Source organism: Echinops telfairi, unplaced genomic scaffold (assembly GCF_000313985.2).
Source record: "Echinops telfairi isolate 266 unplaced genomic scaffold, ASM31398v2 ScPeMD7_7475;HRSCAF=8513, whole genome shotgun sequence".
Lineage (NCBI taxonomy): Eukaryota > Metazoa > Chordata > Mammalia > Afrosoricida > Tenrecidae > Echinops > Echinops telfairi.
Genome location: NW_022111379.1, coordinates 9,582,075 through 9,606,681, shown reverse-complemented (window position 1 = coordinate 9,606,681; position 24,607 = coordinate 9,582,075). Strand labels below are relative to the sequence as shown.

General features: G+C 48.3%; 1 protein-coding gene across 1 annotated transcript in view; it reads right to left on the bottom strand.

Annotated features, from left to right (window-relative positions):
• Window positions 1-13,995, bottom strand: part of ARID3B (AT-rich interaction domain 3B) — a 51,104-nt gene extending 37,109 nt beyond the window's left edge. Inside the window, exons 1-2 of the mRNA XM_030884325.2 lie at window positions 13,940-13,995; window positions 10,479-11,115 (exon numbers count right to left, since the gene is read on the bottom strand). Of these exons, the coding sequence (XP_030740185.1) occupies window positions 10,479-11,039 (561 nt within the window). The 5' untranslated portion in view covers window positions 11,040-11,115; window positions 13,940-13,995. The remainder of the gene's footprint in view (window positions 1-10,478; window positions 11,116-13,939) is intronic.
• Window positions 13,996-24,607: the final 10,612 nt, after the last annotated feature.

Here is a 24,607-nt window from a genome sequence, read left to right as displayed (position 1 = left end):
GCTTTACACAATTGATGTACGTATGGATTGTGATAAGAGTTGTATGAGTCCCTAATAAAATGATTTTTAAAAAAAAGAAAGAAAATATAAGAGGACAAGGAGGGATTTGATAAGGAGTTTAAATTGCCAAGCACAAAACAGATGGCCTGAAATGTAAACCCCACACTTAATTCACAATAAAATAGTTGTCAGAAAAAATAAACGAAGGGGTGAAATAGGTTCAAATGTATCATTAAACAGAGTAACTAAATGGATTAATTAAACTACCAAGAGATAGGTCACTTATATATGGTCTCAATATAGAAAGGTCGAAATGTTTAAGAAAAAAAATTACCAATATTAAATTTTTTTTAAAGTCGATCTTACATTGGAATACTACAATTCCCATCTCTCCTGAACTAGTCATACAAACAAAATGGGTAAGGATAAGTTAGGTTTGAGCAGCACAATACATTTCATTGAATAGACATACAACTCTACATGTGTCAAATATTCTGTCCAAGCACTCATGGGATATTCACAGCCACTGATCGCACACAAGGCCAACACAAGGACAGCTTCACCGATCTAACAGAACTGATGTATCTTACCACAAGGTACACTAAGCTACCAACTAAGGACAGATAAGCCCACATGTGTGGAAACTCAAAAAATCAGCCCTGACGAGCCCTGGGTGGCAGAAGCAATCACAATTGCAGTTATAAAAATGGTTAGTATTGACTCACAGTAAAAACATAACACAACGAAACCTGCCAAAGTGAGGCCTGGAGAGAGATGAGCCGCCTCAACTGCAGTTAAGAAATGAGCGATTCAGAAAGTGTGCTCAACACACAACTCAGAAGTCTTGAAAACAGAATAGATGATGCACAACTAACTGTAGCAGTACCTCTGGGGAAATACACACACGATCCGGGCACTGTATCAACTAACTAGGTTATTGATCTTCTACTCTCCTCTTACAAAATGTTACTTACCAGGGGGAAAAATGAGCAAAGTGTACAAGTAATTACTTCACTCCTTCTTCAACTGTGTTTTAATCTATCATGATCTCAGGTAAACAACACAGCAAATAAGGAAATAGAAAAAAATATTTATTGAGTTCTTCTATCATCACTCACATTCACTGCCATCGAGTCAATTCTGACTCATTGCAGCCTACAGGAGAGAAGACAAAGCCTCCAAGGAATAGCTAGTGGTTTCAAACGACTTTGGGGTTAGTTAGCAGTCCGATGTGTAGCCCGCCACATCACCACAGCTCCAACTATGGCACCCCCATCTATGCAAAGGAACCAGACATCAAACACGTAAAACATAGAGATATAAAACTGTATCTACTCCCCCAACTCTGGTTATCTGACATTTCGTATTTATAACAGTAGTTAAGAAAAATCACTATTTGATTATGAATTTACATCACCACATCTGGTAGTAATGAATGCTGAGTCGCCAAGCAAGTGCAATGCTGTCTGTGAAGTTAAGGTCATGGGCCACCTTAGCTGGGCCACGATTCTCAGTGGTTTGGCAGTTACGTAATGATGCGTTTGGCAGTTACTCATTCCTTTTCCATTTTGTGATCTAATGTGGTCATCCTCCATGTGCATTGACACTGATTTTCATTGAACAACTTGGGCTTTAGAACCTACCTGTGTCACTAGTGAGGGGTAGGTGCATAACGTGCAAAGGCAGCGTATTAACAGAACATGACTTCCACTGAGAGCGAGGGCGACGTGCGCCTGAGAAAGTGATACGTAAGGTGATACCTGAAAGCTGGAGAATGTTCCAAGGAGAAAGACTAGCACATGCAAATGCCAAGGTGGCTAGAGCAGTGACAGATCAGGAGACTGGCAAAGAGAAGGCTGGAGATGTAGACAGGTGGCAACTCGGGTTATTTAGATGGCATCAAAGGGGTAACACATCCAACTGGATTTTTAGCTCACTCTACCTGCTGTGTTACAGATGGATCAGACTGTGGCGAAGGGCACAGAAACATGTTGAGAGCTACAGTAGTGGTCCAAACCAAAGACCAAACTCACTGCCACTGAGTCGCTGCTGACTCATAGCGACCCTACAGGATAGGGTAGAACTTGCCCCGTGTGTTTCCGAGGCTGTAACTCTTGAGAGGAGTAGAGGGTAGATAGGTGCGTGGCGGTAGGGAAGAAAGAAGTTGCAGGATACTTTAGAGGCAAAATTGGCTGATGAGAATTGGTGATGGACTAAAACTATTTAGATGATACAACTGATAAGACTTGGTAGTTGACTGAACCTGAGGAATGACCAGAGTATCAGGTTTGAAAAACAGTTAATTCCACATTTTCTAGTGTGAATAACTGGATAAAAATATGCTATTTACTGAGAAGAAAAAGCAAAGAAGGTAATGGCAGTTGGGAATTAACAGCAGTAGGATGAAAACCAAGAGTTAAGTCTAATATGTGTTAAGTTTGAAATGCCAGTAAGTCATTTAAATGGAAATGTCAAGACGGTAGTTGGGAATACGTACACTGAGCTCAGGATAGAAATGTGGGTTTAAGCAAGTGATACTGGAGTCACTGATGGGAAAATACTGTGTGAAGCCATGGCAGTCAAAAGAAGTTACCCAGTCACATCCAAGAGAGAAGAGGGCTGACACCAGGGGACCTTTGATTTTTCAAAATGCAAGCAATAAACGAAAGTTAAAGAGCTTAAATAAGCAGGCTCTGGGGTTACAGAACCCAGAGAAGAGACTGCTTCCAGGAGGGATTGGTCAGTTGTATTCAATACTGCTACATCAGATGAGGGCAGGATTGGCTTTTAGCAGCATGGAGGTCACTGGTGACCTTAGCCAAGGCAACTTCAGGGATATGGAAGGGATGGAGTACAGACTGGAGTGTGGTGAGGAGTGACTGGGATATGACAAAATGGAGGTGGGGGCAAACAATGCCTTTGGGGAGCTTAGCTGGGGCTGAGGGGGCAGTTGGGAATACAGAAAAAGCTGCAAGGCAAACATGCAGTCAAGGGAAGGTGTTTCTTTGTTGTTTTTTTAAGGCATAAGAACCAAACGAGATTGGTTTTCTATCTTTGAACTGGGAGACCGCAGAGTATGTGTAATTGTGGACAGGGCTTCAGAAGTAAATCCATCAGGGGTTTACTGATGGAGCAAGGTCCCTGAAAACCTGGGCAGGGGTGGCATCCAGGACACACGTGGAGGGAGGAGGTGGCACTGAGTCAGCTTAGAGGCTTCATGCTTGGTAAAGAATGGGGCAGTGAGGAGCCCTGGTGGGGCATTCCTGCTCTGTGGGGCAAAGACGAGGCTACCGGCCCAATGGAAGGTTTGCAAGAGTTAATGCCAACAGCTGCAAATACTGTTAAAAGACACAATCCTCACAGTGAGGATTAAGAGTAGATGCTGGGTTAGACACACAGCTGAACAGGTAGGAGGCGGAGAGGGGGAGGGAAAATAGACCCATGAATATACATATATCACCCAACAGAGGATAGCTGTGTATGTGTATTTACTCTGCTGCGAATGTATCCATGAATGCGGTGGCACATCCAGGGGACAAAGGTACGAAAACCTAGACGTAACCCAACACCCCAAGGGAATGAATCACAAGTCTAGGGTTCAGGACCGTGGTCTCGGGGGAACCAAGGTGAAAGGCACAGCAGAGTTCACAGAAGCAGTGTTCAAATTCTACTCTCGTGAGTAGCGACTGCTATCTCCCCATCCAGAGCAAAGAGCCTGAAGAAAATGCAAATACAAACGGAAACACACAGTCCAATGGACGGAGCAAACATCAGTCTCTGCGATCCTGAGACCAGAAGAACTATGAAGAGGGTCACACCACGAGGTCTGGAGAATGGGGGGGGAAATGTGGGACAGAATTCAAAATCGTAATAGACAGGCTGGCTGTCAGATACAGACCGATGGGGCCCTCCACCCCCAAGACTATGGCTACAACCTACCCTTCAGATCTGGAATGGAGCAGAATCATCAGCCATTTAAGATCAAAAGGGCAGCATTTACCCAAAGACGAAGCGCTGAGGGTTAGGGAAGGAGGAGGAACGGAAACAGGAAATAGAGGGAGGAAGTGGGATAAGCGAGGGTGGGTGCCGTTGTGGGGGTTGTAATCAATGACAAGAAACGAAATGTGCCTTAATTGTTGAATGGAAAACTATGGCCCGTGTAAACCGTTACCTCATTCACAACAAAAAGCTTAAAAGGAAGTTTTCAGCACCTACAGGGGGGGTTGGATATGAATGTTGCTCGTCGCCATCAGTTGGGCTGACGTGGTAACTTGGGGAGAACAGAGGGTAACCCTGCCTGGTCCTGCAGCGGTGGTTTCCTGGAGGGCACTGCTGTGCCTTGTCTGTCTGTTTCCCTGGGGGGCAGGCTCGTTTGCACAGACCCACTCTGCCAAGCACCAGGACCTTTTCTGGGCAAGAAAGCTCACTTACCTATAGAAATAAGACTCCCTGTATACCTGACCATACGCCGACCAGATCATCAGCCGAGGCACCTAAGTTTACCACAAAAAACGGCATTAAACATGCGCCAAAAGTGCTTGCTTCGGCGGCACATATACTAAAAATGTGCCGAAAAACTTGACTTACACACAAGTATATATGGTACTTCTACCTCAGGGAAAAAAAAAAAAGGCATATATCCCTATTCTAATACCAAAAGAAGCCACTTTAAAAGTGCAACTGTTTCTGTTTTAAGGAACTTCAGAATACTAGAGTAAATTCATAGCCCTAGAAAATGTGACCAGGAGGTAGAGTACTGCCAGAAGTTAGAGACCACCAGACCTATAAAGGCAGTACAGACTGGCAAATGATGGTATTGCAGTGCTGATGACAATTCCAACTAAGCCTTGTCTGGTCGTACACATTTCACAAAGACCTTTCATGTTTAAGTTCTTCGATCTTTGCAAGATCACTGAAGCAGCTCCCAGAACACGTGGGTGGAGGAGCATCACCCCCTGGAGTGGAGGGCTACCAGAGGCAGGGTACCCAGCACTTGTCTGTGGGAAGGAAATGGAGGAGCTGGGATCTAAATTCACAGCTTCTGGCTACGAAACCAATGTGGGCTTAATTAACTCCCGTAACCTTTTGGACTTAACATCTCAGGAAGCCACAAGTCATCTGGATATGGGAGGAGGCCTGCGGGGAGAGCCAAGGAAGAGACGGCAGGTTCTAGGTCCCAATCCGCTCTGAGGCCGGCGGTTCACTCAACTACAGAAGGAAGACATAAACTCGGTTTTCACATGAACTGATTTTGAAAACGGAAGTAAAGAAAACTCAAGGTTGCCAAACTCCTCCAGCTACTGACGTCAAAGTGCCAGGGGTGCCTTGCTGCTAGTCCCATTTTGGTCTGGACAATTCTTTGTGAGGGGTGGAAAGGGGGAAATGACCTATGCCCTTTAGGATGCATAGCGGCACCCCTGGTGTCTAGATGCCAAAAACACCCCCTGCCCCCACCCTCCCAAGCTGTGACTATAGCTCCTGACATTGCCAAATGGACCTGACAGGGGGCAGGAACCACCCCCAGTTGAAAATCATTATGTAGAGTGAGGGACGGGGCAGAACTCTGAGGTATTGTGGGTTCAGTTTCAGACAAACATAATAATGTGAATAATTTCAAGAAGAGAGTCACACCATTTTGGGGGGCTTCTAAGCGCATATAAAAGTTACGCTTACACTATGCTGTCGTCTATTATAGGTACAATAACTTTATGAAAAAGTGTGAGCTACAGTACTACCAAAATGTGACATGGAGACACAAAGAGAGTGCATGCTGTTGGAAAAATGACGTCAACAAGAGGTTGCCACAAACCTTCGATTTGCTTTTAAAAAAACACAGCACCTATGACATGCAATGAAGTGCAGCACAATTAAACGAGGTGAGCCTGTCTCCCTCCCAATGAGGCTAGCAAGGCCAGAGGCACGTATTATGAGGGGGCACTCTCCAAAAAATGAAAAAAAGCCCCGCTGGGCAGAGCTTTTATAGTTCGAATCTCCACCCCCTCCACCCCCAAACCAGGGGAGCACTGAGCAGCTCGCTCTGAATCAGTGCACCCAGTGGCGCTACCTGGGAAGGGTCTCTCTGGTCACAGTGAATTTTTTCGTAAAATCAGTTTCATTTTTTGTGATGGTCAGTTAAGAGAACAGCGTGCGGCTATGAAATTTTGTTTTCTGCTCAGGGAAAATGCCGCAGAAGCTGCTGTGATGCTGAGCACAGCTCTCAAGGGCAGCGCTGTGGGAAAACGTCAAGTGTACAAGTGGCTTTCTCATGTCAAAACAGGTGTCATCGGTTGATGACAAACCTCGTTCTGGACGGCTGTCAACTTCCTAAAGGGATGAAAAATGTCAACTCACAGTGCATTTAGAATTCAATCCACCAGGTCAGACTGTTAATCAAGCTGTCTATTTAGAGATTCGGAAAAGCTAGCCTAACAGTGTGCCACAAAATAGGCCTGACTGTGGCAGACTGGGGACTACTTTTGCCACCACGACAACCACAATGCACCTGCTCACGCAGCCATCTCAGTGCGGCAGTTTTTGGTAAAAGAACAGCATGCCTCTCTTGCCCCACACACCTTACTCACCTGACCTCACTTTTTTGTTTCCACAAATGAAGAGGGACATGAAAGGACAGCAATTTGACATGTAGAAGAGGTGAAGAAAAAAACTAGGAGGTGTTGTCAGTCATCCAAACAGATGAGTTTGAAAAATGTTTCCAAGAATAGAATCGCAGATTTGACAAATGTATTAAGTGTAATGGAGTACTTTGAAAGTGATAAGGTTGTTTTGTAAAATAAATACAGAGAAAATGGGGAAAGTCAATGAATGACCAGGCTCCCACCTTCCAACCCCTTTAAAGACTGTAAAGTGTGCACAATCTCTACAGACAGGTTCAGAGTGTCCTAAGACAAGTAGTATGTGCTAAGAAACATAGGACCACCCCGAGAGACTACAGCTTACTACTTACAGGGACTGGGGTAAGAGATCTTGGGGACTAAGCAGACATGGAGATTAAGAATTCTTCCCACCAGCAGTAACCAAAAAAAGTGCCCAGGTTTGCAGAAAATCAGATGCACACCCTGGCCCCACGCGTCTACCAGAACCTCACTCATCTTTCTCCTCCTATGGGCATCTGTGTCCTTCTGGAAGCCTGGCTCCAACATTGGGTTCCAGACAGACAAAGCCTGTACTGCTGAACCATCCCCTTTCCCAGGAGGGCAGAAACACAGACGTAAACCCGTGCACACACGTGTGCGCTACCAACCCCCACTCCCGCCAACAGGCCAGCACCACCTCCCGTGGTTATGTGCTGACAGGGCTCTCCCATCTCCCTGGAGAGGAACAACACTTCACTCTTGGTCTGTCGTCTTGTTTGACAATCATTTACTCCGCCCGTCAAAATCAGACGGGCTTTAGAAGGTTCCGCTCAATGTTATTACCCACCTTCCCGTCACTAGTGGCAGAGAACGCATTCTTTCTAACGAGCAGGATTTGAGAAGCAAACTTTTTCTAAGTGTTTCTCCAAAGACCATCCAGGATACAATTGTGCCTTTACGTGTCCTACAAAAGGGTTTCCAGAAGCAAAAGGTATTTTCCTTGTCAGTTGGCAGATTCCTTTTTCTGACACGCATGAGTATACATGTTCTTGTACACACTTGCACTCAAAAATACTTTTTGAGACTTGTTGGCTTACCAAATTAAGCTCTAGTACAGGGAAAATTAACTTTTGGACTGTATTTTGGTGTCTGAAACAAAACCCCGTCTTAAAACCTCTGCATCATGGCACTGCGCAGGCGGCTTCAGCAGACACAGGATCAAGTTATTGCAACCCGAGACCCAATACCCCTGGAGGGTCCCACAAAGCCCCCACAAGATTATTAGCTCCAGGAGGGAGAAGCCTGCCTGCCTCAGTCCACTCAGGGAGGTCACGCCTGGCACACGTCTGTCGTGTAAGAGAAAAAAGTATAGACACAGGTGACATATTGTCAACAAGATCATTTTGTGTCCATTTAAAAGAGCTCTGTAACGGTTGCCGGGGCAAGGGATATTCTCCTTTCTCTCCAGAGGTTAGTGGCACAAATTAACAAAAGGCTTTGAACAGCAGCAAAAATAAGCTAGATTCATTCTCTGTAATGATGTTTACAGGCTCTCCTAGAAGATTTATAGATAGATGGATCTAGAGTTAGAGATATAAAATTAAAACAAACAAAAAACCACTTGTATCGCGTCAATTCTGACTCAGAGCAACCCTAGAGGGCAGAGCAGACTGCCCCTCTGGGTTCCCGAGAGGACGACTGTTCACGGGAGCAGACAGCGTCTTTCTCCCTTGGAGTGGCTGGTGGTTTCTACCTGCTGACCTTGCACCCAGCAGCCTGCACCACTAGGGCATATCGATGTGTATTTTTATCCTCATTATAAGTACAACTAACAACCAAACATTTACGAGATCCCAGAGCACAGTTTTGAGGCAGAGTTTGGACTGGACAGGACAGGGGAACAGCCCGAGAAAATATCTTGAGGGTTCAATTCAGCCTGGGCAAAGGAGGTGGGCTCTTAAGTGATCTCCTGAAACCCACTTCTTGGTCCCCACATCCCGAGGCCCCTCTAGGAGGCCAGTAGAGGGCATTTTGGCAGGTCTTCTGATGGTCAGCAATGAATGAGTCCGACTCAGAAACCTGAAACGCGTGGAAGGCTTCAGAGCAGGCAGCCGGCCCCTGAAGCACTAGCTGTGCAGCCACGGGGGCGCTGCCACCAGGAGCGCAGCGCCGGGTGCCCTGCCAAGGCACGCGTGTGCACACGCCAGTTCTGAAAAGCCGCTTTTGTCAAAGCCCTAATGGCTTGACCTCAACACCTGCTGCACTTCCTGAAGACAGACAGGCTCTGGAGCGCCACTTGTTCCTCGCACGCAGCTGCACTTTCTAGGAACGACCGCACACACGCAGAGGCTGGCCAGCTGCCAAGGTGGGGGCAGCCCAGCAGCCTGGGGCCTGAACTTTCCCATGCTCTCAGGGCGGGATGCCGCTAGGAGCTGACTCAGAGGCCACCATGGAACGCTGCCAACCCCGGAGCAGTGCGGGGGCTGCCGGCAACTCACAGATGTTTTGCTAACCCAGAGTCATCAGCCAGGAGGCGGGTCTGGGCTGGGGGCCAGGGTGCTGCTGTCCTGGAAGTGGGGATCTGATCCCAGTCCCAGCTCTGCTGTGACTGCCCTGGGCGGTCAGGGAGGCAGCCTCTGCGACTCTCACTGGCCGTCCCTTCTTCAGAGGCCTGTCTGAGGCAATGGTGGTTAAGCACTCAGCAGCGGTTAGTCCAGAGGATGGTGGTTCAAACTCACCCAGCGGCTTCCGAGGGATGTAAGGTCCTGGTGATCTGCAGCCCACCCATCGAAGCTAGGAAGCCCTCTGGGGTAGTTCGAAGCTGTCATGTAGGGTGGTTACCTACCAGTCAGAACCGATTCAATGGCACGCTGCCACCACCACCTAACAGGCACCTGGGTGCTAGCTAGGTACTCCTGACAACAGCCTTGGGAGGCATCTTGGCTATCTTTATTTCTAGCTCAGGTCAGGTGGGAAGCGTGAAAGATCACACAGAGAGTCGATGGGAGGGCAGGGAGGATTTGACTCTCACCCCTCTGACTTTAGAATCTAGTGCAACTGCTGCAATTGTAAAACTCAGCCAAGCCCTTTGCATCAACTGCCCAGATCTCTGTGGCCCAAAGATGCTGGCTTTTAGGCACCAGAGGATCTTTCTACAGTGTCTTCTGCTCTTCATGACTGATCTAAACAGCACCATGGCACCACACAAAGAGGATGCTTAGAGCGAAGAAAACCCTGCCCTGCCAGTTACCAAGAGACGAGGCACTACACAGCCTTGGCTGAGAACAGAGATTCACTAGATTCCACACCCTGAGATAAGTCAGGAAGACCCAAGGGTCTATAGTTTTTCAAAGCCTCCTGAATGACTCCAGTGCTTCACGAGTCACCGAAGCCTGTGTGGCTACACGGAGTTGTGTGGTCTGTCTCCCCCCCTATGTCAAAGGGGGTGATTCAAGAGGGAAATCAAATGATGGCTAGTGGGTGTTTTGCTGGAAATGCACACAGTGCACGAACCTTAAATGATCAACTCTTTGAGCTGCAAAGCGGCAAACTGCCTTAAAGAGCAGGCTGCTGGGTTGACCTGGAACCCAAACCCAAAAGAACTGTCTTTGGCAGCATCGTTTCTTTATAGGACTACTAGGAAAAACTGTAGCGAGGCACACATTTAACGTTTTCAGATGTTTTTCATACCACGGTTACAACCTCATTCTTACTTTAGAAAAACAGATAGGAACTTCACTCAAACTCAATGAAGAAACGCTGAGCTAGAAAGAAATACACCCTCTATTCCCGTCTTGGCTGCTTGTTGGTCACTGAGGTGGGTGCATATCCATGGCCCCCATAGCTCCAGGACCCCACAGATACCCTCCCCATGCCAGAACTGACCTGCTTGAGCTGCTCATCCAGATTCCAGCTGGGCTGCCCAGCCGTGGCGGCTGCAGGTGGGGCCCTGGAAGCATCTTTGGTATGGTCTTCTTTAGACTGGGGTCCGTGAGGGGGGAGCCCCGGTGCTGGAAGGAGACTGGGCATGGGTCCCGCTCTGGGATCCTGGTGAGCCGCTTTCTGCACATGGAAGAATTTTGAAGCAGTCTGTGCCTCTTTCTCAGCCACCTCTGCATCCTCATCAGCCCCGTCCTCATCTTCCAAGCCTCCTTCCTCTTCCTCAGGTTCCGAGCTCACGTTGCTTCGTTCAAAAACCCGGGGCGTGGCAGTGGCTGGTGGAACTCGGGCTAAGGGACCCAAGGCAGGGGTGGCAGGCGACCTTCCAGGTGTGGCAGAAAGGAGAGTGGGCTGTGTGACCAGCTTCTGGGCATATAAGAACTGGGTGTCTCTCATCTGCTGCCCCTGCTTCTCCCGGGCATCCATCTGCAAGGCAGCCAGGTGTGGGGGCGGCGGGGGCGGCTGCTGCTGCTGCTGCTTCGGCTGTTGCTGCTGCAGAGGCTCCATCTCAGCCTGGAACTTCACCCACTGATTGGCATGGCTATGGACCTGGCACAGCCCAGGAGGCACACTGGGTCTGAACCTTAAGTGATTGGCAAAAACCACGGAAGAAGGAAAAACAAAAGCTGTAAAACAAGCACAAATAGGCTTTCTTTCCTCCAATACAGGGCCATGCGTTTGGAACACTAGGCCGATTCTCCCTGGACCTGAAGTTTCAGATGACTGAGTGGCGGGGGTGTTGGGAAAGGGGTGGGGAGACAAGTCTCTAAAGCAAAGGAGTCAAACTGAAGAGGGAAATACAGGACGAAGCTCATCCCATTAGCATCTCTCAGAAAAAAACAGGACCAAGCAAAACTGCTCCTGGGTTTACATTTTTCAAATGTTCCAGATCCCATTCGCATCTCCCAGCCACGCTGTAGGAGAGTGGAACTGTCCCGTAGGATTTCCAAAGCTATCATCCTTTCAGAAGCAGACTGCCAAGTCTTTTTCCCTCGCAGTGGACGGGGTGGGCTTGAACAGCTGACCTTTAGGTTAGCAGTTGAATGCTTAATCACAGCACCCCCACAGTTCCTTTGAAGTTCGGTAGTGGTGCACTGCTGACAGTTTCAACAGAAGTAGACCCAGAAGCTATATCTCATTTGCTAGCACCTGCATTCTGATCCCTTTCCCTGAACATTCTCACATATTTAAGCTGTTTGTTACTGAAAAGGCAGCTGGGTTTGCATGATAGAGAGGTTGTGACGAGGAAAACCACGAAAATAAAGAAGGTTCTCGTACAAAAAGAGTGCACTACTCCAGACCCCAGGCCCAACCCAGAGAGAGTTACACTGGCCAGACACAGAATGACTTCGCTCAGAAAAAAACAGGACCAAGCAAAACTGCTCCTGGGTTTACATTTTTCAAATGTTCCAGATCAAATTGCCAGCCTGCTTGATGAGGGGCTGAGTCGTGCTAACTGGACATTACCGTCTCAGAAAGCATCCGTGTCCAACAGCAGGGACGGAAGACATACCAGGCAGGAGGCAGGACGCTCAAATTGCAATGGTCACTTAAAAAACAACAACACAGAAAGCACCAAACAGGAGGGGGATTCCTCTGGAGATTTTGAAGTTAATCAATATGAAACAGATATCAATTGTGTCTAAACAACTAGTTAATGCTTCTCCTTTTCAGAAGGGGCCAAGTAAATCTCTCCACATCCCCTTTTTCTTTCAGATTCACTTGCACTACGATAATCTATGAGCAACATAAAAAGAAAGGGCTTTCTGGCCACAAGTCTTCTGGGGCAGGTTTATCAGCATTCTTACCAATCAGTCTTCAAACACACCCCCCTTTCACACCCTCTCCTCTCCTCGCCCCGCCCCTCCGCCCCAGGATCCCAGCCCCCACACATTTGAGGGAGGCATCGTTGAACACATCACTATGCACAGGCAAAGTTTAGGTCAACAGGACTTGCAACATGGCATGCAATTTTGCCGTCCCGTGGGCGAGGCAGCTGCACCACACAAGCGGGACTCGGTCACCTCATCGCTCAGTGAGGACTGGCGGAGAGAAAACGGCAACGACCACAAAACCCTTAGTGATCCAACATCTTCAGAAACCCACGGGGATGCAATCGCACCTGAAGCAGCGAAAACGGCTTGGGCTTATGAGTATCTTTCGTGGGTTTGGGTAAAACATATCAACTTTGAAGCTGAGCAATAAGAACACTAATAAACCAGATGGGAAGAAACCCCCCCCCCCCTTTCATTTCAGAAGGGCTGCTCTCGCCTTTTGTATTCTGTGAAACTATTCAAATTCCAATTGGCCTCTCGAAGCCTTTACTTCCTCTCCCGGCACTCGGAAAGAAGTGAGAGATGCCTGCGCAATACTTTCCCTGGGCCTGAGCTCCTCTTACAGTGTTAACAAAGCACGGAGAGATTCCCGTCCCCAAGAGAGCCAGCTGACAAAAGTATTCGTTTGAAATAAAAGCAAGCTGGGACAAAGAAAACCAAACAAAGAATAAGGCAAACAATTCGTTGGCCATTTAAAGTTCCCTGAAGCATCATCAGATCACCACAGTCCATCAACAAAGCGGAATAAATTGCCAACCGAGTCCTTCCAGCCGCCGAACAACTGCTTCTGGTCTCTTGGCACCATCTCCTCTGTATGCTGTCCCCTCAAGAGGGGAAGGCGTCTCGGAGCCTCTTCAGAACGATGGAGATGACTCAGTTCTACACTCAATGCACACACCCTCCTCCCCCCACCCAAGAGCCCGTGCCCCCCCCCCCGGCCCCCAGTCCCTAAGCCGTCAGTTGATCCAAATAACACCACCTGCCTATATTTAGAGAACTTGTCTCAGAAATCTCTAAACCACTTCATCCTTTCACACAGCCCCCCTCCCCCCTCAAGTTCCCGGACCACCAAGCTCGGAGCAACCGACTGCGTGCAGCTTTTACAGCCGGCCTTGCTGACCACTCCCTCCACCCTCCCTGCTGGACGCCTCCTTCACGGCCCCTACCCACCTCTCTGGCCACGCCAGCCTCCCACCCTCCATTCTTTATGCGCCCCCAATTCAGCCCTATCACTTTTACCTGAACCAAGCTCTGCCAGCGAATCCCCTGGCCTCTTCTCCGATCGACCCAACCCCACCTATCTTTGCCCTCTCGGTTCCGGGGGGGCCTCCTGCGCTTCCCCGTTCTTTATCTCAAAACGCCCTAAGGGTCACTGGGGTCTCGGGGCTGCTTCCAGCGCTCACACTTTCCCACCGCGGCCCCCCGTGCTCCGCCGCCCGCGCCTTCCCGTCCGCCCCCCCTCCCCCTCCCCCTCCCTCCACACACCTGCCTCCCGTCCCACCTCTCAGCCCCTTCACCTGCCATAGCCCCCGCTCCGCTGCGGCGGAGAGAGCCAGGACCCACGCGGCTTACCTGTGCAGGGCGCCCCGGTTCACCGTGGGTTAAGGAGGCGGCCACGGAGGCCCCGGCGCGGCAGCTGCGACTCGGCCTCCTCCGCAGCCTGGGGCCACAGCCGGGGCGGGGCCCGCACCGGAAGCGGCGCTGCGGGGCGGGCCGGCAGACCTGGGGCGGGGCGGGGGCGGGGCCACGCCGAAGGGGCGGGGCCCTGGGCCGGAAGCGACACCTAAGAGAGCGAAGGGGCCGGGCGGAGCGGAAGTGCCTCCGAGAAACAGCCCCGCCCGACACGGTCTCGGGCGGAAGTGGGTTGAAGCGAGTGGACGCTTAAGGCCAATGGGAAAGTGTGGACACTGAGGATTTCCGGTGTGAGCACTTCCGCGGGGAGTTGAAAAGAGCCGGGCTGGCCACTGTTTTCCCTGAGCAGTTTCTGGTTGCGCAATTGGGGTGACAGAGGTAAGTGAAAGACGGGTTTCCGCTGCTTCGGTCCTTTCCTCACATCCTTCCCAAGCCTTCAAACATCAACTTCTCTCCGAACTCCATGTTTTTTTAACTGAAACCTGACTGTCCCTTGAGGCTGCTGTGTCCCTCTGGAGCCCCTTCGCGTGTACAGGTAGTCCCCGAGGGAACCACGGGGTTTCGTTCGGACGATTCCGTCGATAGCTCTTTTCCTCTGTTGTCGTTTTTATTGCTTCAGCCTTTTATTATCAGTCTCTTTATAAGCCCGATCTTTGTCAGAGTGACGTCTGAGAATGATAACATCAGCAAACTATGCCCCGCAACAATGTGAGTACTACAGGTCTCTAACGTGAACCCACTGCCTGGAGTCCCCTGGGACTCACAGCGACCATATCGTGCATCTATCTCCCCTCAAGGCGTTCTAAGACTGTAAATCTTTACCGAATTGGACCCTGTCATCTCGCTCAGGCACCTTTTGGTTGGCAGCCCACTGCTTAGCCCGCTTCACCATCAAGACTCCTTTACTAAGGTTAAGATGTACCCCCCCCCACCCCAAATGGACGGTTCTAAGTGCAGGGTGCCCTAAACCTAAGTCAGGGACTACCTGCCTTATTATTCTCACTTCTCAGATTCCCAAGGTGAGGGCTATGTGCTAAATCCTGCCACCTTCTCCAATGGACACCTGCGGTTTCTGACCCGACTCTCAGACTTTGTCGCCCCTCTGGCCCACTCTGGAGACATCTTTGGGTTTGTAGTTGTTCTCCCCTCTGACCATCTCCTTTGATGATTTCAGAGTCGATGTGGACAACTCTTCCAACAGTGGCTTTCGTCTCTAGCAGCCTTCACATCAGCCTCCCAGTCCCACAGCCCAAACTTGGACCTTTTCCCTGGTACAGTAAGTCCTACGTAAACCGGGACTGCCTTAAAAGCCTATTGATTCACTCAGAATTTGAGTGAAATATAATGGTTCTTAATAACAAGCGCAGGTACCACTTGGTGACGCTTCTGGAAACACTGCCTGGCTTCCATGATTCATGGGCTTGATGAAGAACACCATCACCCTTTTTAAATTGGATCGAGTTGCCCTTAATACTGCGTTGGTGTTTGTATCTGGCTTAAATCTGCCCCCACCCTTTTTTTTCTTCGCCCTTGTAACCATGCCTCCAAAGCGGCAATCCAATACAAATGCCCGGGTTGTGTCCAAGAAAAGGAAAACAATCACGATCGAAAATAAAGTGGAGATAATAAAGCGATCGGAAAGAGGCGAAACGCCATCCGTCGTCGGGAAAGCGTTAGGCTACAGCCGGTCAACGATCGGAACAATTTTGAAGGATAAGCTAAGAATAATGGAGCATGTGAAGGGCTCCTTCTCGCTGAAAGCGACAATTATCACCAAGCAGCGCAGTGGCTTAATTATTGAGATGGAAAGGCTGTTGATAATTTGGTTAAATGACCAAAACCAGCGCAATATGCCTGTTAGCCTTAGTTTAGTGCAAGAAAAGGCGCGGAGCCTTTTCAACAACTTAAAAGCTGCACGTGCTGTAAGCGGAGGTGACTGTGATGAAGAATTTGTTGCAAGTAGGGGTTGGTTCAACCGGTTCAAGGTGAGGGCCAATTTGCATCATTTTAGAGTGCAAGATGAACCGGTAAGTGCCAATGTAAGTGCGGTGGGTGATTTTCCCCAAATGTTGAAAAATATGATCGAGGAGGGAGGTTATTTGCCAGACCAAATATTTAATGTGGACGAGACCGGCTTATGTTGGAAGAAAATGCCAGAAAGGACCTATATTTCAAGAGAGGGAAAAAATGCACCAGGGCATAAGGCATCAAAAAATAGGCTGACGTTATTGCTTGGGGGTAACGCCTCCGGGGATTTCAAACTCAAGCCTCTGCTTGTTTATCGCTCCCTAAACCCAAGGGCACTTGGCCGCATCATTAAAGCGTGCCTTCCCGTTATTTGGAAGGCAAATGCAAAGGCCTGGGTTACGATCGCCATCTTCGAAGACTGGTTTTTGAACCACTTTGTCCCTGCAGTTGAACATTATTGCTTGGCCAAGAAAATTCCTTTCAAGATTCTCCTTGTGCTTGACAATGCACCCGGCCACCCAAGCACTTTAGACAACCTTCACCCCAATGTAAAGGTGGTGTTTTTACCTCCTAACACTACATCACTACTTCAGCCGATGGGTCAAGGAGTCATAGCCTCCTTCAAGGCCCATTACTTACGGCGGACCTTCTCCCAGGCAGTCAGGGCTACTCAGGATGATGTGATAAGCTTAAGGCAGTTCTGGAGGAATTATAACATCTATGATGCCATCAGAAACATTGCTGATGCTTGGGATGAAGTGAAGGAGTCAAATATGAAAGGGGTGTGGAACAAACTGTGCCCCCATTCCGTGCATGCTTTTCAGGGGTTCCTAACTGATGACATCACTGACGCCAGGCAAGCTGTGGTTGATATTGGAAGTCAACTGCAGTTAGGCATCAGTGAAAATGATGTTGGAGAGTTACCCGACTCCCACACTGAAGAACTGACCAATGAAGACCTTACGGAACTGGAGCAGCAGATGACCGCATTGGGGGGAGAGGACCAGGACCCCAAAAACTCAGAACCGAAGAAGTTTTTCACCAAAGAGTTAGCTGAAGCCTTTCGTCTCATCGAAGCAGGGATGGCAAAGTTAGAGGAACAAGATCCTAATTCAGAAAGGTTCACCCAAGCTTATCGTGCAGTTACTGAGGGCCTCAGCTGCTACAAGGCCATTTATGACAGGAAAAAGCAAAGCTCCCTTGAGGTGTACTTTAAAAAATTGACGCCAGTACTAAACGCTCCCTTGTTAGCAGCAGACTCCAACCCTGACTCTCCAGCGCCAGGCCCGTCCTCTCCAACACCAGGCCCGTCATCGTCAACAGTCGCCACTGCTCCCGCAGCATCCCCCAGTTATTCATGTTAATCCTAATCTCACCTCATGAATCCCCCTTTGGGTGTGCAAGACATCCATGGAATGAGAGTAAGGGTTAACCGTTAAAATAATTTTCCCCCCTATCTAAACTGCTTTAAAAACAAAATTTTTTGGAGTACTGTATCCCTATGCACACATATACATACTCACAGATCCCTTCTCTCCAGTTCAGTACCATATATAGTTACTTTTATTATTACTATTTTATATCATCTACTGTATTAGTACGCTTAAGATGTTTTAAGGCATTTGGAAGCGTTGGTTGAGTGTTTATAGGCCTAGAAAAGGTAAAGTACATACTATATACCAAAAGAAATATTTGATAACTGGGGCTTAAGTAAGAACTGTATGTGCCTATTCTGACATACCTACAAATGTAACTTAAAGGCAGACTTCACAAAGGGTCTCACTTGTAACCTGCCTGTAATCAGTAATGCAAACATCGCCCTGGGCCAATAGCCTGCTGCTATCTCCTCAGCCGGAATGTTGTTGTAACTGTTCTTTCACTTTATCAGTCTCTAATCTATTGAAAGCCCCTGTTTTATCTATTCTTATCAATTAACCCCTTCCACCCTTCACTTCCCTTCTTACCCAACTCAGATTTAACTGCCTGTCTTTATAACCCATGTGTTGTAGGAAATTCTCCTACTGAACAGAGAGGCATCACTCAATATTTAGCACCTTTAGATGGAGTCTCAACATTGCCTAGGAATTATATCACAGGCGTGCGGTACTTAATGCCCACCAGACGTTCCGTGAAATAAGGCTTACTGTGATTTGGGTGTTGTGCGAACAGCATTCTGTATACTTAGCAAGCAGAGGTGCCTGACTTGTGAGCAATAGCAGTCAATGTGTTCTCCCTTTGTGTTGCTTTATAACCTTTATTTCACTTCCAAATGGATGTTTCTCCTTTGTCCCTTGTCGCTGCTATGGGAACCACAGGTTTTGCTGCCTTGGGGAGCCATGATGCCCTTCACGATAATACTTTTGAGTGAAAGTTAAGCAAAGAGACGTATGATACTCGAGAGTGGATGTCATTGTCTACCCGTTGCAGCATACGCTGTTCTAGGGCAGACTTTTAAAAGAGCTAGTACTGAACAATACATGCATAAGCCCGGAGCATAGGCAGTGATTGTGACTCTCAAGACAGCTGTTTTATAGATTGTGTGTGTACTGTGCCATCATACCCCTGGTGGCATAATTGCTTTGTATGAGGGAGACGTGAAAAACACTTGTTGCATATAGAAAGCTGTTGCATTTGCTCCATGTGTTTGTGTCCCTAGGGCTATGTTAGAACTCTGTTCTGACCTTCCGGGTCCAGGACATATGTGCGGGAAGATGTTGCTTGAATGGATGTTACGTAGCTCACGACTGTCTGGTTTTTCTAGTCTCGCTACCTGCTGTCTTTGCCAATCGTCAAACTTCCCCTTCCTCTGAGAACTGTACAGGCATTGAAAACTGCAGACTGCCCCCAAATCTAGAACGGTCCTTTCACGTGCTCCCATCTTGCCCTACCCTTCTGTAATTTCTTAAGTCAAAAATATGTTTTGAACTTTCTCTATCCTCCAAGCCAAATCCTCTTCCAGGTAGTTGAATTCCCTGTCCTCAGTGATCTATTATTCTAATTTGGGGACACAGAAGAGAAATAGCATCACACGGCTATGGCGAAGAACAGAGCAGGGGGAGGATGACACAGGTGCCCAGTCGCTGCTGTTTTATACAGTTTCATCAGAGCAAGAGCCAGTGACGGGGAGGGATGCAGCAGGAACTGGATCCGATACAAGTGAGCCATATGGCTATCCAGGAGAGGCGGCTGTTCCAGACCGAGGGGATAGCAAGCTCAAAGGGGGCCATGGAGCGTGAGCATGCTTGCCATGCTACAGGAAGAGGAGAGAGACCCCCATGGCTAATGCAGAGTGCGTGAGGGGCACAGTGGGCATGAAATCAGAGAGGTAGCCAAGCACCCAATAGACCTATAAGCCACCATGGCAAGTTTGGGTTGCCAGCACTGAAGCACGGGAGAGTATAGAGCAAGAGTTTACCATCAGACTTAAGTCGCGGAAAGAATTATCCTAGCCGTTCTCTGTGGGGATGCTCATGGGATGGAGGAGTAGGAGTAAGAGGACTAGGCCAGGCGGGGCATTATGATGGTCTGAACTAGGTGACAGCCAGGGAGGTGATGAGGAGTGGTCAGAGGCCACTTTTGAAAGCGGAGGCACCGGGGTTTGCTGCTGGGTTGGATGTGTACATTAGAGGAGAGAGTTGCTAACCTGGGGGAGGTGGGAGGAGTCTATCCGAAGCCATCTCCGTTGGGATATATACCACTTAGCAAGGGAAAGGGATAAACTCCCGATACAGGCAACGTGACGATGTCCGGTCAGGAAACGATGCTGAGTCAAGGAAGCCAGCCTGGAAACAAGCCTGTTGGGAAGTCAGACTGTCGTGATGGAGACTAGGTGTGTGGTTGCCAGAGGATCAGGCTGGGAGGAGGAAGGAATATACAGAAAGGAGGTTCTTGGGGGTGATGGGACTTTTCCACGGCTTGATTGTGGTGGTTGGGGAGACCTGTGTGTGTATGAAAATCCCTAAAACTACACACCAAAATTAGGAAGTTTCATCATATGATGGTTTAACCCAAACGTCAAACCATCCACACAAACTTCAGTCTCCCTTCCCCAGTCTCCCTTCCCGGGGCTCTCGCTTGAACCTCTTGAAATCCATCAGCATTCAAGCCAGCTCCTGTTTCACCCATCTTGGCCAAAAACAAAAACCTTTTCCCTTGATCCCACATTTTGTGACTGAAGCTTTATCTCACTCTCCCCCTTCCTGGCAAAGCTTCTAGAGTTACGTCTTCCCCCAAGCCCAAATGATCTTATCTTTCTTCATTTAAAAAAAAAACACAAAGCACCCTGCTCTGGTTTCTCACTGCTCTTGGGATCCATACTGACATTCCTTCCAGTTGCACCTAGGGAGGACCCTGGGATGGCCTAACCTCTCTGCCTACTTCCTTGGTAGTCTCTCTCTGCCTTAGTAGTCAAGGGCTCTGGAAAGCTACTAGATTTCAAAGTTGGCCCCTCTGCCCACCCTCTTGCAATCATAAAATTCAACCCTGAGGAATATAATTTAATATCTCTGCTTTGTTTTCCAAGCTGTGGTAAATGGAACAGAATAGCCACCGTCTTTTCCAGCTTCTTCCATCTAGAACTGGGGTGTATTTCTCCATTCTTTGACTCTCTAGGCTTAGCTGTGTCTCTTGCTAGTAAACGTGAAGCAAGCAGAAGCTTGCCTGCTCTTGTGGCTGGTAACTCAGACTGTTCGGCCAGCACGAGACTAGCTCCCGGCTCTCCTGATGGACCAGGAGAGAGGTACATGACCATCACCACCCTTGACATCTGGCCAACTGCCAGACGCGTGAGTGCGGCTCCTTCTACCAACCAGCTTGCCAATCACCAGATCCGTGATTGGTGCTCTTCTAGACCCTCCAGGCCCAGCTGAACTGGCACAGACCCAAAGAGTGGGCCAGTGAACCCACAGACCAAGAGAAAGAAGAAATGCTTATTGTTTTCAAGTTGCACCCAGAACTTGAGAGGCGATTTGTTTGGCCACAAAAGATAACGCACACTTTGCTTTGCCTCTTCCAAATCAAAAACTAGGCTTCAACTAGTTTCCAACTCATCAGTGAGTCTGGAGGACAGAGTGAAACAATCCAGTAAGGGTTCCCAGGAGTCTGTTCTTGATAGAAGCGGACTGCTGCTACTTGTCCCCCATAGGAGTGGCTGGTGATTCCAACCCCTGCACCACCCGCGCTCCTTTCTGTGGCTCTCCCAGGATGGGTGCAGTTAGAGGTTCTTTGGGTTGCTGCGTGCGTGACAAGTAGAGCCGCACGGTTGGCCTGTGCTACCTGAGTTCTGCCTTCACATTTCTCATGCTTCTAACAGGGCTAATCCTATACAATATGCAAATGCGCATGCACTGTTCTTTTAACTTGTTCAGAAGGATAATTTACGTGGCGTTCATTGGTTTACTTTTTAAAATAAAGATAGAATTGTATAGATATCAGTGTGTGTGTGTGTTTTCTTACAAACTGACTCTTAAGCTTAGTGGATCAAATACTAAGAAAAAACAGAATCAGCCATATCCCAAAGAATTCCAACCCAACCCAACCCATTCCATTGCCTTTGAGCCAGTCCCACCTCACAAGGACCCTGCAGAGCAGTGGTTCTCAACTATCCTAATGCCGCGACCCTTTCATATAGTTTCTCATGTTGTAGTGACCCCCAACCATACAATTATTTTCATTGCTACTTCATAACTGTAATTTTGCTACTGTTATGAATCGTCATGTAAATATCTGATATGTAGTATGTATTTTCATTGTTACAAATTAAACATAAAGCATCGTGATGAATCACAAAAACTGTCATATATTGTGAAATATTTCTCTTTTTTAAAAAATATTTTATTCTAATGACAAATAAATGAAATTTTGCCTTGAAGCATGGTGTAACATGGGTAAGTCTTAATATAACAGTAAGCTACATTGCTAAATTTTGTGACAGTATGTGTAAAAAGCCAACGTCTCGGTTCCTAAGACCATCGGAAATGTGTTTTCCGTTGGTCTTAGGTGGGTCTCAACCCACAGGCTGAGAACCGCTGCCATAGAACAAAGTAGAACTGTTCCTTAGGGCTTCTGAGAGGAAATCTGTCCAAGAGCAGAGGCTGTAAATAAGAAAGGAAATCATGTTTGGTATGATAGAGAAAAGCCCTCATGCGCTGGATGAACACAAGGAACACACATACTTGCTTTACTTTGTTCTGGTCTAAGGAGCCCTGGTGGCCTAGTGGCTGGCTACCAGTTGCACTGCAATCCGCGGGGTTGGCAGTGGGAGACCACCAGCAGCTCCGAGGGAGAGCGCCTGGGCTTTCTCCTCCCACAGAAACCCAGCTGGGGCTGCTGTGTGTCCGCACTGACTTGGATCTCAGGTTGCCATAAGGAGGCCTGGACGTAGCTAACAGAACACTGAAGAGGAAATGCCGTTCATCTGTGGCTGTTCCAGCCAGTGCCTGTGATTCGTTTCCATGGGGTTTGGTGTTTCGGCGGGGAGTGGCATCCACTTGGGACCTCCCGGGACATGCGAGAGGTCTTTCCCACCGAAATTAATCGTGATTACAGTTCCAACTTGGGTTGGCCTTACAAGGAATAAGGCGGGAGCCAGCATTCACTTTTGCTGCTCTGGGAAATGTAAACCCGGGGAGGAGGTTTCCTCTCATCCGGAGATCAAGGTATAGCCTCAGGAGCCCCGATTAGCATGTGTTAAGCCTCTGCTGAGGAGCTGGTGTTAGCGCTTGTAAAGAAAGAATGTTACAGGAGGACAGGTAGTTATCGGGAAGCTCTTCCACCTGGGGGCCTAAGGGGAGGCGTGTAGCCAGTGAACACATTCCCCAGGGAGCTGTCACCTGATGCAGAGGTGCACACACCTGTATTGTCACCGGCAGCCTGGTTTGGCAGCTGGTACATTGCCTGCAGCAAAGATGCCCAAGAAACAACTCTTGAATAGTCTCGCCAATCATTGGTCTTTGTCTCCAGTGACTAAGTGACGCCTCCGCCGCCACAAGCCAGGCAAGCTTGGGAACCCTCAGAACTTTACTGAGGCTCAAGGATGGATTTTGAAAACTTCAAAGGCCTGAGGCCTCCGGGCAGCAAGCAGTCCGGCATCCTTGTGTCCTTTTCCACCTGCTCTCTTTGAAAAGGTGTTTTTCCTGTGGTTCGTGATCTGCCAACCTTCTGATTAATCAACTTGATTATAGTATTGTTTTTTTGTTTTTTCACCCCCCTCACCTGGGGATATAGAGGTCAGACGTGTAAGACAAGCAAACATGCCAAACCCAAAGTGACTCAGCCTCTTTAAAAATAATAGATTGCTTCACTCCCCCTGATATTTAATTGAATGCAGTCTTTGTAAAGCTCCATCCAGATTTCTGCAATCACTCCCCACTGCCATAGCGAAGGGTGGGGCGGGGGTGAGGGGTGGGCAGGAGGCAGTTAAGCCAGCTGTCCTGGAAGGAGCCGTCAGGTCCCAGGCCTGTGTCTCTGGTTGGGGCTCTTAGGGAACCTTCTGGTCCCCAGCCCAGAGAGCTGCCTCAGCCAGACACCATCAAGTGCTGTCAGCTGAGAGAGGAGGCCATCCTAGCTGAAGTCTTACGTAGGGTGAGCTCAGTTTCTGGGAGAATTGTGGACCCAAACAATCGTGTAAATATGTCCAGACACCCACATGTGCTCGGGGTTTTACATCATCAACAGTGTTTACTTCCCAGCACCACCACTGAATGCGAAGGCATCACCTTTTCTGTGGTCAGGGTCAGTGTGAACCCCTTTCCTTTCTAGATTAAAAAAACAAAACAAAACCTGCCAGTTGGAGCAGGAGAAAATGATGGAGCAGACATACTTAAGGAACAGAACAAGAGATGGCAAGGTAGTTTGGAGAAATAGCAGTAGAAAAGGCTTTCTCAAACTGGGGGTGAGAGCATTAGCCTTTAAGTTTGAGGTGCGGGGGCCCCTGGTTCATCGTTATCTTCTTAGCACACACCACATAACTGTACCCCTGTCGCAAATCATATACTTAAAAAAAAAAAAGCCCTGGTGCTTAGTTTGAAGGAAGCCAAGTATAGGATGATGGGAGTTCTTGTATCATTAAAGTGGAACGCATTCAGTGCCAGAAGGTTGAATCTACTCCAGACCTTCGCTTTCTGCTCTGTGCCAAAAGCACACATTGAATGCTTGAATAGATCCAAGTCAATCTCCATACCGATTGTTAATTCTGGTGCAACCTCACTTGGGAATATGATTCAGAACACTAAGCTGAGTTTCCTGTCCGGTGGAAGTGGCTTTCACACTTCTTAGAGCTGCACTGTTATGTTGGAGGAAAATAGAGTGGTTATTAAGCTAATTGATTTTACAGCCTCCTGACCAGTTCCCTTGCACCCTACCTCTAGCCCCTCCCTCTTAAAAAAAGCCACAATACTTCGCCTAACACCGGTCATCAAAGCAGCCAGGCCTTCCCTAATATGGACAGAGCAGTCCCTGGTTTCACGTCTGGAATGCAAGTGAGGGGAGAATGGCATTTACATTTGTGTACATTTTCTTCAGCCCTTTGCCTCTCTCCCTCAATAGTGATGACCGCCTGTGTTGTTTGCTTGTAACACATGGCCTGGGCAATGATTAAGTACCCTGAAATGGTAAGTGGAAAAGGGCCATTCTCTTTTTGTC